Consider the following 14,985-nt stretch of genomic DNA (forward strand, 5'->3'; position numbering starts at 1 on the left):
GGGGGTCAACCAAGAACAGCACAGCTGCATCCCCAGCGACCCAGAAAGCACGTGGAGGGCTCTGGTCTCGCTGGGGCGCACAGAGCTGATTTCTTGCCTGTTCTGCGCTGGCAGAGCCCACCAGCTGTGGGTGATGCTGCCAGCGCTGCTCCATCTCCACCCTGACATCCACAGTTCGCTCTGTGCCTCGGAGGCCGTGTCCCACGTGGACCCGAGCCTTCGCGGCGCCTGGGGACGAGGTGTCACCCTGTGCGCAGGGCCTGGGCAGACGCCGAGCTCCAGCCCCACGTGCCGGGCTGCCCCTCGGGGCCACAGCAATAGCGACGGCGACAGACAACACGGCACGGCGGGCACCATCCCGGCCACTTTAATGCCAAGCAGCCGGCGCGCAGCCTGTCCTCCTGGTGCTGAGGACACATTCATAGAGCGCCAACAACCCCACGGCTTCCTCCTCGGGCTGCGGGTCCACACAGCCCCACGTCCCCGCAGGTGCTCTCCTCGTTAAAAACCAGCTCTGCGGCTCACAGGACATGCCATGTTGAGCAGGACGGTGCCCGTGCACAGCCCCATCCCCATCGTGGACATCAGCCTCGCAGCAGGCAGGTGCCCAGGCAGCCAGCAGAGCCCCGGCCAGCACAGCACCCGCCATCCCGGGCCAGCCTCCGCAGCCGCCCCGGCCTTCCCGGCCTTCGCTCGCTGCAGGGGGTCCCTCCAGGCAGCTCCATCTTCTCCCAGGACCTACGTCTGGCTTCCTCACCACGGCAGAGCAACACAAATCAGTTAAAGAAAAGCAAAACCAGGTCGGAACAAAATCCCTGCAACAACAGAACAGAACCAAGTGCTGGCTGGGGACGGGGCAGCCATCGCGGACCGTGACAGCACCTCCGTCCTCCAGAACCAGCTCTCAAACTCAAACAAATTCGAACAGGGCCACATCCACAGCGGGCCTCCATCCTGCTCCCGTGGATGGGCGATGTGCAGGCCGGCGGTTCAGGTTCAGCCCAGGGCTCGGTGTGACGCCAGCCTAGGCCACCTCACGCCCTGCGACAGAGAGAACATCAGGATCGTTGTGGCTCTGCAGCGAGCCAAGAGCACAGCGCCCCAAGGCCTCCTCCCAGCTCCTTGTGCCCCCTGCACCCAACCTGAAGCCCACCCCACGCTCACAGCTCCTGGAGTCACACAGGGCTGTGCTTTGGCAGTGTTCCTCAAACGGGATCCCTGCCACCGACTGGGCAGGAGCCACCAAGGAGCCGCCAACTGGGCTGGCTCCTTCCCGGATGGGGTCCCAGTCTGCTCTACAGAGCCCCAAACCCCGACAGCTCCAGGACACGCTTGAGGACACGGGGGCTTGGGCTGGTTCTGCATGAAGACTCACCTAGTACGCTGAGCACCTGCATTGCCAGCATGTCCTTTGCCTTGTCGTGCCCGCTGGCACCCGCCATGTCCTGCTGGACCCATGTGAACCCACTGAGCGGCACCGGGTGCCCCGGGATCACTACTTGGCACCAGAAGCGCAGCCATCCGTTGCGGTTCACCTGGACACACTTTGTGAAGAACAAGGGGGTTCCCAGGCGCCGCCGTCGGCACAGGGCATCCAGGAGCTCCAGCGCTTTTCCCAGCACGGGAGACAGGGGCGCGTGCACCTCCTTGGGGCTCCCTGGACACTTGACACGGGGCACCCACGTGGCCGACGACTTCCCCTCACTGCATCGCAGTTTCTGCTTCAGGTCAGGTTTCAGCCACTCCACCCTCAGGTCCTCCTCAGAGATCCTCTTGTTCCCTGCACGAGACAGACCTCACGCTGCAGGAGCCACTTGGCCATTAGTCCTCTCCTTTGCAGGCACTGCAGACGGTGCAGCCCCCATTACAGGGTCCCCTCCTGCTCCCCAGCATCTGGGAGGGTGACCCAAGGGCTGGTCTAACTCTGCGCTCTAGCAGAGTTAAATGCTTCTCATTTGGGGTAGATGAAACTTGAGGACATGGATGAAAATTGGGACTTGAGAGGTTCAGATTGGACTTTTGGGAAATTCATCCCTTAGGAGGGCGGTGGAGGCGTGGGGCAGAGCACTGAGGGGGACGATGCCTCCACCAAGGGCATTTGCAGAACTTGGCCCAAGCCCCAGCTGACACACACTGGTACTGGAATGTCACACACTGGTGACATTCCTGCTCCAAGCAGGCAGTTACACTGAAGACCTCTGGATGCTCCTGGCACAGCTTGATTCACATAAGGAATCAGCCAGGAACCGGCCTCATGGAGGATCACCAGCCACAGAGGCAACATGGGGAGAAGATCGGGGATGCCCCACACCTAAAGTCACCTGTCATCTGAGCCTGGAGCTGGCTCCAGTTCTCGTCCAGAGACATCAGGAAGCCAAGGCCCAGCTCCATCCCACACCACCCAAGCTTCCCAGTACCTTCCATGAGACTTTTCTTGGCCATGGCAGCAGCGCGGTGCGAGCTGTACTTCAGCACGGCGAGCTGGGCGCGTTTCTGGAAGGGGCTGGGGTACAGGGTGACGCTGAGGATGCCCTCAGCAGCCTCCTGCAGCAGGACTTCCAGGTGCTTCCGGCTCAGCGAGGCGGCCAGGCCGTCCATGCTCAGCTCACACTTCTCTGTGCTCTTGCACACCAGGATGGAACAGCCTTTCCGCACCTCAAAGTTGTTGAGGGCGCTGACGGCCACCTTGGCACTGTGCCGGCTGCCATACTTGGCGTAGGCAAAGCCCCGGTTCAGCCCGCTGAACGTCATCATGAGCCGGAACTCATAGAGCTTCCCCACGCTCTGGAAGAGGGGGATCAGCGTGTCCTCGTACACGTCCTGCGGCAGCTTCCCGATGAACACCTCGGAGCCCGTCGGCGGGGCGTCACCCACCCAGCCTGCGGGGTGACAGTGACACCGTGTACGCGGGCAAGATCGCTCGGCCACGCTGAGCTCCCGGGGCACGGCGGGGCCGGGGCGCCCTTCACGTACCTGGCGGTGGGCCTCCATATCGCCTCTGCCCATTGATCTGCACCAGGTCAATGCCAGTTTCTTTCATCCATGTGAGCAGGGCTGTCTTATTGACTTGGTTGATGCTCTCAGGCCAGGTCTGCAAAGGCAGATGATGCTCATACAGCTCTGGGCAGAGAGTTTCCAGCCTCCCAAATGGGGCCATTCCGACCCCAGGAAGCAACCACAGGTCCTACCACCAGCTGCCCATGCAGGAGCAAATGCTTGGGTGCTCTGCCCTTAAGATGAGGTCCACCAGGAAATCTGTGTGCGTTCCCCACCCTGTACGTGCTAAGGGGTTCCAAGGGTGCTCCCCAACCAAGAACCAACTCCAGAGGTTTTGGCAGAGCACAAGGACGCTAACAGTTCCTCTACAGATATCTATGGGAACTCTGGAAGCAAGGAAACGGGCATGTGCTCGATAGCCCACAAAACTGCAAGAAAGGGCTAGAGCCAAGATGACCCATGTCCATGTAGGACCCTAGGAGGCCAGCATCTTTCCTGCCAGAATCTTCCCCAGCTTTGGGATCACAAGATCATGGAGGAAGGAATTCCACGGGTCTATGTGGCAACATGTCTACGTGGCAACATTATGTTTTAGCTCATTAATTGTTGCAAGGTCCCACTCAGGCCTCTGAAGACTATAAACTGAGCAGAATTAAAGTTATCAATTTGAGTGGATTTTAACCTGAGGTATCTTTGTGCCATCAGGCAACCTTCCCTCCAAGGTGTCCGCCCTTCCTGGAGGGGGAGCAAGCGCTTTTGTCTCGAGATAGGGCCGCTAATGAGGGTCATTTCTGCTGAGAGGGAGCAGCGAGGGCGGCTCCGCGTCCCGCCCCGTCGCAACCGGAGCCGCTGCCGCCCGCGGTCCGGGGCTGGCCCCGTCGGGGCCCGGGTCCCCTCCCGGCGTGTCGGGGGAGCCGCACGAGGTGCCAAGCGCGGCCCGACGGCCCCGAGCAGCGCGGGCGCGGAGCCACCCGCCGCCCCGAGGGGGCTGCGCTGCCGGAGGCGGGTCCCGCCGCCCCACGGTGGGTCCCGCGGGGCCGACACGGAGCACCAGGGGCCCCGTGGGCTCCCGCGCAGCCTAAGCGGCTCCCAGCGCCTCCCGCCGGGCCCGGCACGGACGGCGCCGAAATCCAACGGCCGCGCCCGCCCGCGTGGAGCCGCCGGCGGCTCCGGGGCTCCCACCGCCCCACGGAGACCCCCCTCGGCGCGGCGGGACCATCGAGGGACCCCTCCGCCCGTGGAAGGGAAGAGCGGTGGCCGCGGGGCTGCCCCAGAGCCTCGGACTCGCCCGGTTCCCGCTGGGCCGCCCCGGGGGCACCTACCGCCGCCTCCATCGCCGGTCGTCGCCGCGGCCGCTCCGCCCTCGCCAGGCCTGGAAGCTTCCAGCGCCGCCGCCTCCCCGCCCCGGGGCGGGAGCGACCGAGGGTCCCACCCCCTCCCCCCCCGAGACCGCCCCCCCGGACACGAGAGTCCCCGCGCGGGACCGGGCGCCCCGAGCCCCCCAGCCCCGGGCAGCGGGGAAGGGGCAAAAGGGGATGTTAGAGCCGCATCTGTCCTGCAGAGCAGAGCGGGGCCCCGGGGGGCGGGCAGGGGGGGCAGCAGGCACAGACAGGGGGGCACAAACACCTGGGCCAAAGCAGCCACGCAGCTTAAAGGCCACTGCTGTGGGGGCCGGGGGACACGCACTGCTTAAGGAAGAGTGAACCCACCCTCCCCCGTCACCTCCCCGTCCAAAGAGGTAAAGGAAGCCCTGAGGCCCAGCCCAGAGCAGGAGAAAAGAGGAGGCAGCACGGGGCGAGACAAGATTTATTCGTCTCTCAGAGTGGAGCTCACATGGTGCTCCGCAGAAGGTCACTCCCAGCCAGAGCCAAGACTGGACGTTTATTCAAAACGAAAGGAACAAGAAGCTGCAGCCAAGATCTGGGGGTTGGCCCAAAGCACCAGGCTCTAAGTGTCACCTTAACCGTCACAGACGGGCGGTGACTCCTTGCCAGGGCCTCTCACAGAGCAAATCGCTCTGGGCCAGTGTTCAGTAGAAGGCGACGCAGCCTCTCTGCTCCAGTTGGGGAAGGGAGGAGACAGGAATAAATACAACTTCCCAGAGCTGCCCAAGGCTCCTCAGCCCTGCGCGAGCTGCCCCAGTGCTGGGGCCAGGAGACAGAGGAAATCTGTGAGCTGAGAACCAAGGAACGAGGAGATGGGGCCAGAAGGGCTTCACGACTGGCTTGTTCGCGTCTTGATCTCGTCAGCGAGGTTCTCCCTGCGAACATCAACCTATACAGCAGGAGCACAGTTCCAGAAACAGAGCGTGAGGGGCCTGATGAGCTGGGACGTTGCCGGGTCCCAGGGGAACAGCTCATCCTGCATTCACTGCTCTCAGGCTCCAGAGATCCCAGCGCGGGGCGCTCTGGCCCCTGCTCCTTCCCAGGGATCCAGCAGCAAAGGCAGCTCTGGCTCCCAACAACCAAGAGCTGCTCGAGTGATTCGAGAGCCACAGCCAGGGCATGGATCACTGCTGTCCCCACTCATCCTAACACAACAAACCCCGGATGATTCGTGACATCCTCTGTGAGGCGGACACAACAAAGGCAGCCCACCGAGATTCCTCCCACACTCCAAACCGCTGCACTGAGGGGGAACTGGGAGTTCAAGGAGGCTTTGACTACATCCCCAGGGCTGCCCGAGTGGCGCTGACTGGTTAGGAGCCGCCCGCTGCGCTCTGAGGCAGCGCCAGCCTCACCTCCTCCCTCGTGGCCACGACCCGCAGCTTCACAACTCCGTCCTTGAGCTCCTGCTCTCCCACGATGGCAACAAGGGGGACACCCGTGTCCTCGCAGTACTGCAACTGATTCAGGAGCTTGGGGTTCTTCTTGTAGAGCATCTCTGCCTGGAAGAGACCCCAAGCACAACACCGCTGGGCCCCAGCCTATTTCTTTGGAACCCCAGCACCGTTCCTGCCATGGGGCAGGGGTCAGAGCATTGCCCAATTTGGGAATGAAGACAAAGCTAAAGAAACAGCCGGAGCGGGCCCTGCTGTGCTGGGGGGGATAATCCCACTGCATCCAACCCTTCCTAGGGAACATCCCATTCAGGATGCAGAGAAGAGCCAGGTTGTTGGCAGCAAGTGAATTTGCTGCTACTCCACAACTCCCTTCTCTCCAGGTAAAACGAGATCTGGTCCCTTCCTGGCGTAGGGAACAGCAGGGAGGAGTAGGCAGCTCCTCACTTGGCCACCAGCAGTTTGTACCTTGATTCCGGCGTCCCACAGCTCGGAGATGAGCTTCAGCCGCTCTTCTAGGAGCTTCTTCTGGGCAGAGGCCACAAGCACCTGTGTCTCTGTTGTCCGAATCTTCTCTGCAGAGGCCTGGAGGAGAGGCAGACTCCATAAATGCCAGGGACGCACAGAGATATTCCAGGCCTTGTGAGCAGGGATGGTCCACGGCCCTGGTTCACGTGTTCAGCAGAAGACCAGGCTCAGAGGGATAAGGTCACAGCCTCAAGGAGCTCCACAGAACCAATCCTGGAGTCAAATCCAATCTTGTGGCATTGCCCTCTGTCCTCAACACAGCCTCCCTTCTACACTAAAAGCGTGTGCAGGCTGCTGAGGATGAGCAAATGCCTCCTACCTCCTCTCTAGAAGCTGTTCCTCTGCGACCTAGTGTTTGTGCCCTCAGAGAAACCTGCTCCGAGTGGCTCTGGAGCTGGCAGCAGGATGGAGCCAGAGTCTGCTCGACAGCTGGGCTGGATGTAACAGCAGCAAGAGGAAAAGCTCCGGCAACGTCAAGAATAATCAAGAGCCACACGCTCGCAAGCAAGACACTGGATACTCGAAGTGACACTGCCCTCTCTCTGCCTCTTCTGCAGGTAGGAACTTTTAAAGGTCATCTGCAGAAGGACAAACCTGCCCAAGATTCATTTTCCACTCAGAAATCCAGATCTTATCTGGCTGTCAGGAGACAGCTCCTCAGAGCTGGGCTCTGGGGGATGGGAATGGGAGCTCGTGGGCTTGGAACCTACGCAGTTAATACTCATTGAACAGGACCAAGGAATGAGCAGAGAAACTCTGAGGAAAAGGGAACGGAAACAAGAGCCTAGGATGCCCCAGACACACTATGCTCTCCCATCTGGGAGATCTAAGCCCTTTTTGGTATCCACAATACTTTGTACGTGATGGGTACACATGCAGGGCTGCTGTCACCTTTGCAGTGACAAATGCAAGGGCTGACTGGCCAAGATGCAAGGAACACTAATGCATCTGATCTGGGTACCCGGCACTGCTGAGAATTAGCATTCCCCTCCATGTGCAGCTGAGCATGCCAGGCTCCCACCTCCAGTGGGGCTGGAAGAGGGACCATATCTCTGGCAAGACGCTTGGAGACTATTGCCCAGGTAAGAGGAAAGAGGAGACTGTGAGGAGGCTCTGACTCTCACTGCAGAGCAGAGTGGAGCCTGACTCCTCTGCCATGAATTGCAGCAAGTTAAGACAATCCAGCATCTCCCGGAACACAACAGAGGCAGGAGAGCAGCGTGCACCATCCCCTTCTGCCCCTCCATGTCAAGCACAAAGGCACTTACCTCCACCTTCTGCTCCATGATGGAGAAGATGCGCTCGATCCCAATGCTGACTCCCACACAGGGCACTTTCCGTCCCTTGGGATCAAACATCCCCACCAAGCCATCATAGCGGCCACCTCCAGCCACGCTCCCAACGCTGACCGGCTCCTCCACGTGCTCATTCTCCTGCTGCACCAGCACGGCCTCAAAGATCACCCCTGTGTAATAGTCCAGGCCGCGCGCCAGGCTCAGGTCAAAGCAGATCTGCAGGACACAGAATCTCATCAGCGGCTGCAGCCGGAGAGCCCAGGGCTCCCTCCTGCCTCCAGCCTCACCTGCCTCGTGATGCCAAACAGCGTCAGGTACTCGAAGAGCAGCTTCATGTCCCCCAGCCCCTCCTTGGCCAGCTTGTTCTGAGACAGCGTTGGGTCCTGCAGGAGCTGCTCGATGAGGTCCAGGCCACCTGCGGGCACAGGGCACACGCGGGCTCTGCTGAAGGCCCCGCCAGCCCCACGGGCTCCTTCGCAGCCTCCCTCCCCTCCTGGGCTGCTCAGGGACAGAGGCCGGCACAGACAGCGACAGTGACGGAGCAGGCTGCGGGGCGGCTTTGCGGGAGAAGGGATCCAGCCCCGAGTGCTCACCATGGAGCCGCACGTATTCCCCAATGCGATCCGCAGCCTCAGGAGAGAGCCCCTTCTCCCCCACCATCTCGCTCCTCACGTCCTCCCACGGCATCTGTGGGGGAGACAAGAACATCAGGGATCCACCCTCCTCCATGGGGACACTCTGGCAGCCCCCAGTCCCCCCTCCTGCATAGCGACCAGCTCGCCTGCCCTCCAAGACTGCATGAGAGAAGCAGAAAATAAAGCATAGCCGATGCTGAGGCCTCTGAGGCATCCGTGAATTTTTCTTTGGAGCACATTATTAATGTATGTCCTTCAAACCTCCACAGAAACATGACATAATAGCTGACACTGTAGGAGCATTCTGTAACACTGTGACACTACTAATCACATGGGCAGCAACATTGTAAAAACTTTCTGTTACAGAACTCAGAAAAAATATATAATAAACACGTAACCACAAAGCAGGCAACAAACTAGTGGCAGTTGCATAGCGGAGGTGAAGGCAAGCTCAGGCACGGTGTAATATCTGTAACCCAGGGCAGGACACATGGAATGGCGGAAGCAGAACAAGTGCTGGGTCTAGAAACAGGACAAATTATGTTGGGAGCAGATAAAGTCCCTGTATTTTGGGGGGAGGATGGACTCAGGCGCCTAGAAACACCAATAATGAGTGATGAAACCCAAGAAGGAATTAGGCCCATTGCTTCAGTTCCACCTTCCCTGCCTGGGAAGCTCGAGTTGCTTCCACCCAAGCTGCTGGGATCATCAAGGATGGAGCCATCCACGCTGCTGAATGAGACACTGCCAAGCAGGAACAGCACTTGCTCCATTTGTTGGCTGTTGTCCAACACAGCCCGATTTGCTGGACAACACAACCGTTCCAGCAGTCAACGCAACGGTTTCAGTCGGCCCTGTCCCCTGCAGGGTTAACTGCCCTTAGGTGCAGCTGCAGCTCTCTACTTCCAGACTACCACAGCAGTTTGCCAACGCATCAGCACCTCTTCTCTGCTGAGTCCTGAAGTTTCAGCAACAATTCCAGAGCATAAATGCAATTTTTTTAACCCACCATCCCCAAACCACCACATTAGAAAAGGCTTCTCGATGTTGTGGCTCGTTTTGGAAGGTGGGATCCCAAGTTCTAGGTACATCAGCAGTGGCAGCTTAATGCATCTTTCCCTGCCTCCCTCATCCCCATTTGCTAGCTCCACGTGGGATGCTGGAGGAGAAAGCACAGAATCCAGTCATACTATGTGACTGCAGTGGGCCCCCTCCATATTCATGAGGGAAAAGCAAGGAAAGAACAGGAACAACTCAATTACTGGCATTTTCCAGCCGATTCCCATGGCCAGAGACCAAAGATGCCCAGCAACAACTGCCACAGCCCAGAGCTCCAGCCAATACCTTATCCAGTTTGTCCACGCTGGAGCAGATCGTCCGGAACTTGCTGTCTGGGACACCACAAACTGCAAACATCCCATCCAGGATGCGGCGGTCATTGACCTGAGGGACAGAGAGCAGGTCGTTTACTACGAATTCAAACACATGCTTCAACTGAGTCCAGTTTCCCTCCTCCTTTCCTTTTGGGTATGGAATAGAAAGGTTTAGGAATTGTGGGAAAGAAACAACACAGGCAACACGGAGCAGAAGCTGGTTTTGCTGCTTCTAACTCTTAGGGAACTTCAGTCTTTTCCTCAATTTCTGGGGAGCAAAACTGCCCCTCTCCCCACACCAGGTCAACCAGGGCAGCCGATTCCTACCAAGCCTGGGTAGAGTCATCAGCTTCTCTTCCTAGAGCCACAGGCACCTTCACTCAACAGAGAAAAAGCTGAAGAAAACTGGTGGGACCTGCAAGGCCCATTATACAGGGGCTCATACCAGTAGTGTCCAGTGCAGATTTAAAAACTGCTCAGGAATAGACCATGAACTGAGATGAACTGAACACATTACCCTGCTCTCTTGGAATGAGGAGAAAGTTAATATCTGCTGAAAGATTTTTTTCTTTGATAGCACAGTAAATTCTAATTTTACACAGTTTAACACAGTTTAATTATGCTCTGCAAAAGGAGGTAACTGAGGGCAAAGGCTTAGCTGGATTCAATGTTTCTACAGCCAGCGAGAGCAGATGCTTAAATCGGACAGACGCAGACTGTTCAAAGGTTATAAACACTTCTGCATCAACAGGAACCAGATGGTCACTCTTGGAAGAAGTGGAGCTCTTCCCACCACAGGCAGCTTATTCTGCCATTCCCCGTTGCCTGCCTGCCTTCAAACGGATCTGCTGGTGCCACCAAGCAAAACACCTCTGTACATCTTCTGAAAGAGGTCTCAGTCGCACACAAGATCGGGTGGGAAGGCACAAATCTATACGTGGAATAATTGTCCCTAATAAGGGCATATCAGAAGGGCAAAGATCTTGATTTAGAGCCTGTGTTTTACTGCAGGCAGTTTACACAACAGCCACGTTGTTCCTCAACCTGAAAACAGAGACAGCAAAAGAGCAGAGAGAGGCAGAGAAGCAACAGGCACTTCTGGACAATCACCACTGGTTTCTACTGCAGCAGAGTGTCCTGCCTGGGGCCCTGCCTCTGCTCTCACCTTAATAAGAAAGTCTCCAAGCTGCAGCTCACTGAGGATCTCGTGCACTATTTTCAGGCACTCAGCATCAGGAATCATAGGATCAAACTGGCCAGCGATGTCAAAATCCTGGGGACAAGAAAAGGCAGTGAAGACTCTGGCACCACTTCTGTGGCTGCAGCGGCACCAGTTCCCTGGGGAAAAAGGAAAAGCCAAGGGCTGGTCAATGGTGTTTAAGGAATGATATAGAAAAAGCAGCTAGGCTGGGCAGAGATACAAAGCAGATCATGAGAGCAAGGGGATGTCATGTCTTATTTACCCAGTTTAGGGAAGGCTTCTCTAAAGGAATACTTGGGAAGGAGAGAGATGGAAAGGGATTAGAGCTACTGTTTTAATAACTGCGCTGGTACAACAGAAAATAAGATGTAATTTCAGCTTAGATATTCAAAGACCATTTCTAATTAGCCTAGGAATACCATCTTGGAATGATCTTTCAAATGAGACAGCAGGCAAATTCCACGTATTCTGGAAATGGAAATTTAGTGGCACTGGGAGTTCAGAGATATCACTAGAGACTGTATGAAGAAATTGCAATTTGCTCAATTAAGAATTAGTTTGCGAAATGAGGACTGTGTTAATGCAGTGCAACAAACCCACTCCTCGACACTCCACAAAGGGAACTGCTTTCTAACCTGTTCCGTAATGAGGCATCGGGGTCTTTCTGCATCTTCCTTTGAAAGGGAGGATGGAGTAAGCACAGGACGGAAGCACTAAGTGCTGGGCTCACCTGCCTGATCCACGTGTCCTGCTCACACACCCTGATGTTAAATTGGTGACAGATCTGGCATCACGGGAGGAAACTCTTCCCCTTGGCCAGGCTGGTAGACACTGTGGGATGCAGTAAGGAGCTGCCCTCCTCTATGGCGTGAGGCACAGCCTGCTCCCTGGGGCACTGGGCACTTAGTGCCCTGTGCTGTGGCTGTTTTCAGTCTCTCTGAGCATCTCACGGCCATGGGGACCTGACTGAGCCGAGGACAGCAGACTTTGGGGCTATGTCCCCACAGCCACTGCCGGGCCCTCCTCAGGAACGGCCCTGCCAACTCACACACTGGTAGAACTCCCTGTAGCGGCCACGGCTCGTGGCCGGGCTGTCCCTCCTGTAGACCTTGGCGATGTGGTAGCGCTTCATGGTGGAGATCTTGTTCATCGCCAAGTAGCGAGCGAAGGGCACCTGATGACGAGGGGTTAAGGAGAGAGGTGGAGAGGAATCAACCCACCCAGTAATCACCCACAGTGCAGAACAACCCCATCTACTCATGCTCTCCGTGCCACGACAAGGGTCAGAACCAAGAGCGTCCTCCCTCCTCCTCCTCCCTTGCCCCCTGAACATGGCTGTCCCAAAAGCGACACCAAAGACAACCAGGCTCCTCAGCACTGCAGGAATGGGGCTGTGGCAGGATACAGTCAGGTCGTAGCGCAGGGATAGCAGCTCTCCTCCCTGATCTTTCAGATCATAGATGAGTTTGGAGTCTTCTCCGTACTTCCCTGTCAATGTTTCCTACAAAACAAGCACGCATCAACATATTTATTTAGTGCCAGGGCAGGTCAGGGTGGGACGTCTGGAGATCATTTAGTAACACCCTCTGCTTAGGCAGTATCACCTAGAGCAGGTTGCTCAGGACTGAGTCTACGCGGCTTACAAATATCACCATGGTTGGACAATCCACTTCTCCGAGCTACCTAAAAGCTAATCTAGGCCCGATGTACAGAAAGAACAAGATTAGAAAGAAGGGACAGCCCAAGCAGTGGGAGAAAATGCTCCCTGGTCCTCCAGTTTACTACTGGATCCACTGCTTCCTGAGATCACAGATTCCTTACGATCAGCATTAGTCAACTTCCCACCTTGTAAGTGCCCCCCAAGCTTTCAACTGCAGCATCTGAAAGGGCTCAGACAGCTTGCTGTGCCCTTGCTCACCTTCAGCTCAAACACTGGTGTGTCGATAACCTCTGCGCCGTGGCGCTTGAAGCAGGTCACGATGGTGCTGAAGACTCTCTCCCGAATGGCCATTTGCTTGGGGCTGTAGTCCCGTGTGCCCTGGGAAGACGAAGAAAAGAAGAGCAAAGAGCCCCTCAGGCTACGGGCAGAACATCCCTGGCAATTCTCTGCGTTGAGGACGAGTCACGTGGCAGCAGAGGAGTGAGGTGCAGGACCTACCATGGCCATGTCCAGAGCCCAGGTGTCAGGACAGCTGTTAAAAAGCAGCACTGAGAATACAGGACTCAGCTCGTACGCGATGTGTCACTGTCAGCAGGGCTAAACATGAGGCAGGTGGTTCAAAAGCAGGAGGCAAAGGAGCTAACGAGGACCTAGGACCCAGGGGACTCCGTGCTCCTAAGGCAGAGGCTACAGTAAGGATGTATCCACTACTTTGATTTGGATGCACCAACCAGATCCATACAATAACCCACATTAACTGTAGGGCTTAAACGGCAGACGAACTGTTAAGCAAGCAGTAGCCTTATACTTTCCAAGGAACTCACAGAGAGAGGAGTCGATTTCAAAGGGTGCAAACTGCCCATTTGTTGTTCAGCTGGAATGGGCTCCCTTCTAATTTCATCACTGTCAAGAATCAGCAGCTCCTATTGATCATCCCCCTTAGGCTTTTAGAAACAATTGGTTGCTATTTAACAAGTGAGATGGGAGAAAGCAGAGAGGTGAGGCACGGTGCACTCAGGAACACATTCCTTGCAGGTCATACGGTGGTTTTCAGTAGTCATGGCTGAGACAGGACAGAGACCCCAGCTGTGTTTCCCCTGGAATGCACGGAGCTGAGAATCCCCTCTCCAAACCTTTAACCAGTGAGATACTCATCCTCTTTCCAGGTTTCTGATCACAGTTACATTAACCAAAGTATATGAGAGAGGAAATGGAGTAATCAGGAGAGAAAGTTCTTAAGGGTTTCTCCAACTCAGTGATGTTGACCTAAGCTGGTTTATCGGTGAACACTCAAGTTGTTTACAGGCCACAGCGTAGCAGAGCAGTTTGCTCAGCTGCTAGTGAAGAAAACATCTGGGCTACAAAACCCTTCAATATAAGCTGTGCTACAGACACTCTTCTCTAGGGCCTAAAGAGGGACGGCTGTGCACGAGGGAATGGCTAGAGGACAGTGATAGCGGCAGCAGACCAGGCTCTGGAAACAGCGTGGCTCCGCTCACACTGAATGATGCAAGACCAGGAGCCGGGAGAAGGGAGACACCTTCCCTCCCATCCACACTGGCTCACCAGGGCTATCACAAGCCATACTTCAAACAGGGAAAAAATACTGTGTCACAGAATTATGGAATGATTGAGGTTAGAAGGGACCTCTAGAGATAACTTAGTTCAATCCCCCTGCTCGAGAGCCAGGCAGACACAAGACCTGCAGCTATGGGATAACCGGGCTGAATTTCCACAGCTGCATGAGCCTGTGGTTGGCTTGTTGCTGCAACACCCAAAACCTTGATGTTTCAGTAGGAATATCTGGATTGCATGCTGAGGGCTAGTTCCATCTCCCTCATCAGCCCAGTTCTCCCACCTAGCCACGAGAAGCAGCAAAGCCAGGCTGAGATTGTGCACACGCGAGTGAGGGGCTGCTCGTGAGGAGGGGCTGTGCAAGGAGCGCACGCGTGTGGAGATGTCACCTTCGGGGTCTTGAGCACGAACTTGGCCTTCCCCTCATCTCCCAGCTGCGCCTTCATCTCCAGCAGCTTGGCTACCTCCTTGGCGATCTGCACCGGGAACAGGGAGGGACGGGGAGGATGAAGCTGCCAGAGGGGCCCGAAGCCCTCGGCCTCCCCCAGCCCAGCTCCCACCGCCACCCGAGTCCCCACGGCCAGCACAGGCCCCGTGCTCCCGGACCTGCAGCCTCTCCAGCGCCACGAGAGCGGCTCCCCGCCACCTCGCCCTGTCACCCAGGCCCCAACGCCCCTCGGCCGAGCGTCCCAGGCGCCTCCACCCTCGCACCGCAGTGTCCCCAGTCCCCACCAGCACCTCACTCCAGCGCCCCCAGTCCCCGTACCCCATCACCCCGCTCCCCACCGCCTCCCGAGCCGCCCGTTCCCCTCGGGGCCGCACCTCGTCAGGCTCGGCCTTCTCCTGCTTGAGCCGCCGCACCGCGTCCGCCTGCTCCCGCACGGCCGCCTCGTCCGCCATGACGGCGCCGCCCCGCGCCTGCGCACTGCGCCTGGCAGCTGC

General features: G+C 57.1%; 2 protein-coding genes across 4 annotated transcripts; both read right to left on the reverse strand.

Moving 5' to 3' along the window:
- Window positions 1-761: 761 nt before the first annotated feature.
- DND1 (DND microRNA-mediated repression inhibitor 1) lies at window positions 762-3,725 on the reverse strand. 2 transcript variants are annotated; one of them, XM_026035739.1, is made up of 5 exons: window positions 2,974-3,725; window positions 2,875-2,879; window positions 2,418-2,784; window positions 1,376-1,780; window positions 762-1,041 (listed from the first exon to the last, which is right to left on the reverse strand). In XM_026035739.1, the coding sequence occupies exons 1-5, from the start codon at window positions 3,155-3,157 to the stop codon at window positions 1,025-1,027; spliced, it is 978 nt and encodes a 325-aa protein (XP_025891524.1). In that variant the 5' UTR covers window positions 3,158-3,725; the 3' UTR covers window positions 762-1,024. The 2 variants fall into 2 exon arrangements, with proteins under 2 accessions (XP_025891524.1, XP_025891523.1); XM_026035738.1 differs by having other exon boundaries at window positions 2,418-2,879.
- A 1,136-nt stretch (window positions 3,726-4,861) lies between these two features.
- HARS (histidyl-tRNA synthetase) lies at window positions 4,862-14,975 on the reverse strand. 2 transcript variants are annotated; one of them, XM_026035732.1, is made up of 13 exons: window positions 14,866-14,975; window positions 14,433-14,519; window positions 12,727-12,846; window positions 12,214-12,309; window positions 11,857-11,982; window positions 10,773-10,880; window positions 9,579-9,677; window positions 8,193-8,286; window positions 7,887-8,014; window positions 7,573-7,815; window positions 6,245-6,361; window positions 5,738-5,884; window positions 4,862-5,271 (listed from the first exon to the last, which is right to left on the reverse strand). In XM_026035732.1, the coding sequence occupies exons 1-13, from the start codon at window positions 14,941-14,943 to the stop codon at window positions 5,212-5,214; spliced, it is 1,503 nt and encodes a 500-aa protein (XP_025891517.1). In that variant the 5' UTR covers window positions 14,944-14,975; the 3' UTR covers window positions 4,862-5,211. The 2 variants fall into 2 exon arrangements, with proteins under 2 accessions (XP_025891517.1, XP_025891518.1); XM_026035733.1 differs by lacking the exons at window positions 14,433-14,519; window positions 14,866-14,975 and adding an exon at window positions 12,967-13,012.
- Between the last annotated feature and the right edge of the window lie 10 nt (window positions 14,976-14,985).

The sequence above is a fragment of the Nothoprocta perdicaria genome, unplaced genomic scaffold (assembly GCF_003342845.1).
Source record: "Nothoprocta perdicaria isolate Ctin4 unplaced genomic scaffold, notPer1 scaffold_166, whole genome shotgun sequence".
Taxonomy (NCBI): Eukaryota; Metazoa; Chordata; class Aves; order Tinamiformes; family Tinamidae; genus Nothoprocta; species Nothoprocta perdicaria.

Bases quoted from the DNA above. Each gene is read 5' to 3' on its own strand.
- DND1 (XM_026035738.1), bottom strand. From the start codon at position 3,157: ATGGCCCCATTTGGGAGGCTGGAAACTCTCTGCCCAGAGCTGTATGAG. The intron at 2,880-2,973 runs GTACGTGAAGGG...GTCACCCCGCAG, and splicing joins ATATGGAGGCCCACCGCCAG to GCTGGGTGGGTGACGCCCCG. The intron at 1,781-2,417 runs GTACTGGGAAGC...TGTCTCGTGCAG, and splicing joins CAAGAAAAGTCTCATGGAAG to GGAACAAGAGGATCTCTGAG.
- HARS (XM_026035732.1), bottom strand. From the start codon at position 14,943: ATGGCGGACGAGGCGGCCGTGCGGGAGCAGGCGGACGCGGTGCGGCGG. The intron at 14,520-14,865 runs GTGCGGCCCCGA...TTCCCGGTGCAG, and splicing joins AGAAGGCCGAGCCTGACGAG to ATCGCCAAGGAGGTAGCCAA. The intron at 11,983-12,213 runs GTATCCTGCCAC...CCTCGTCATCAG, and splicing joins CCCTGCGCTACGACCTGACT to GTGCCCTTCGCTCGCTACTT.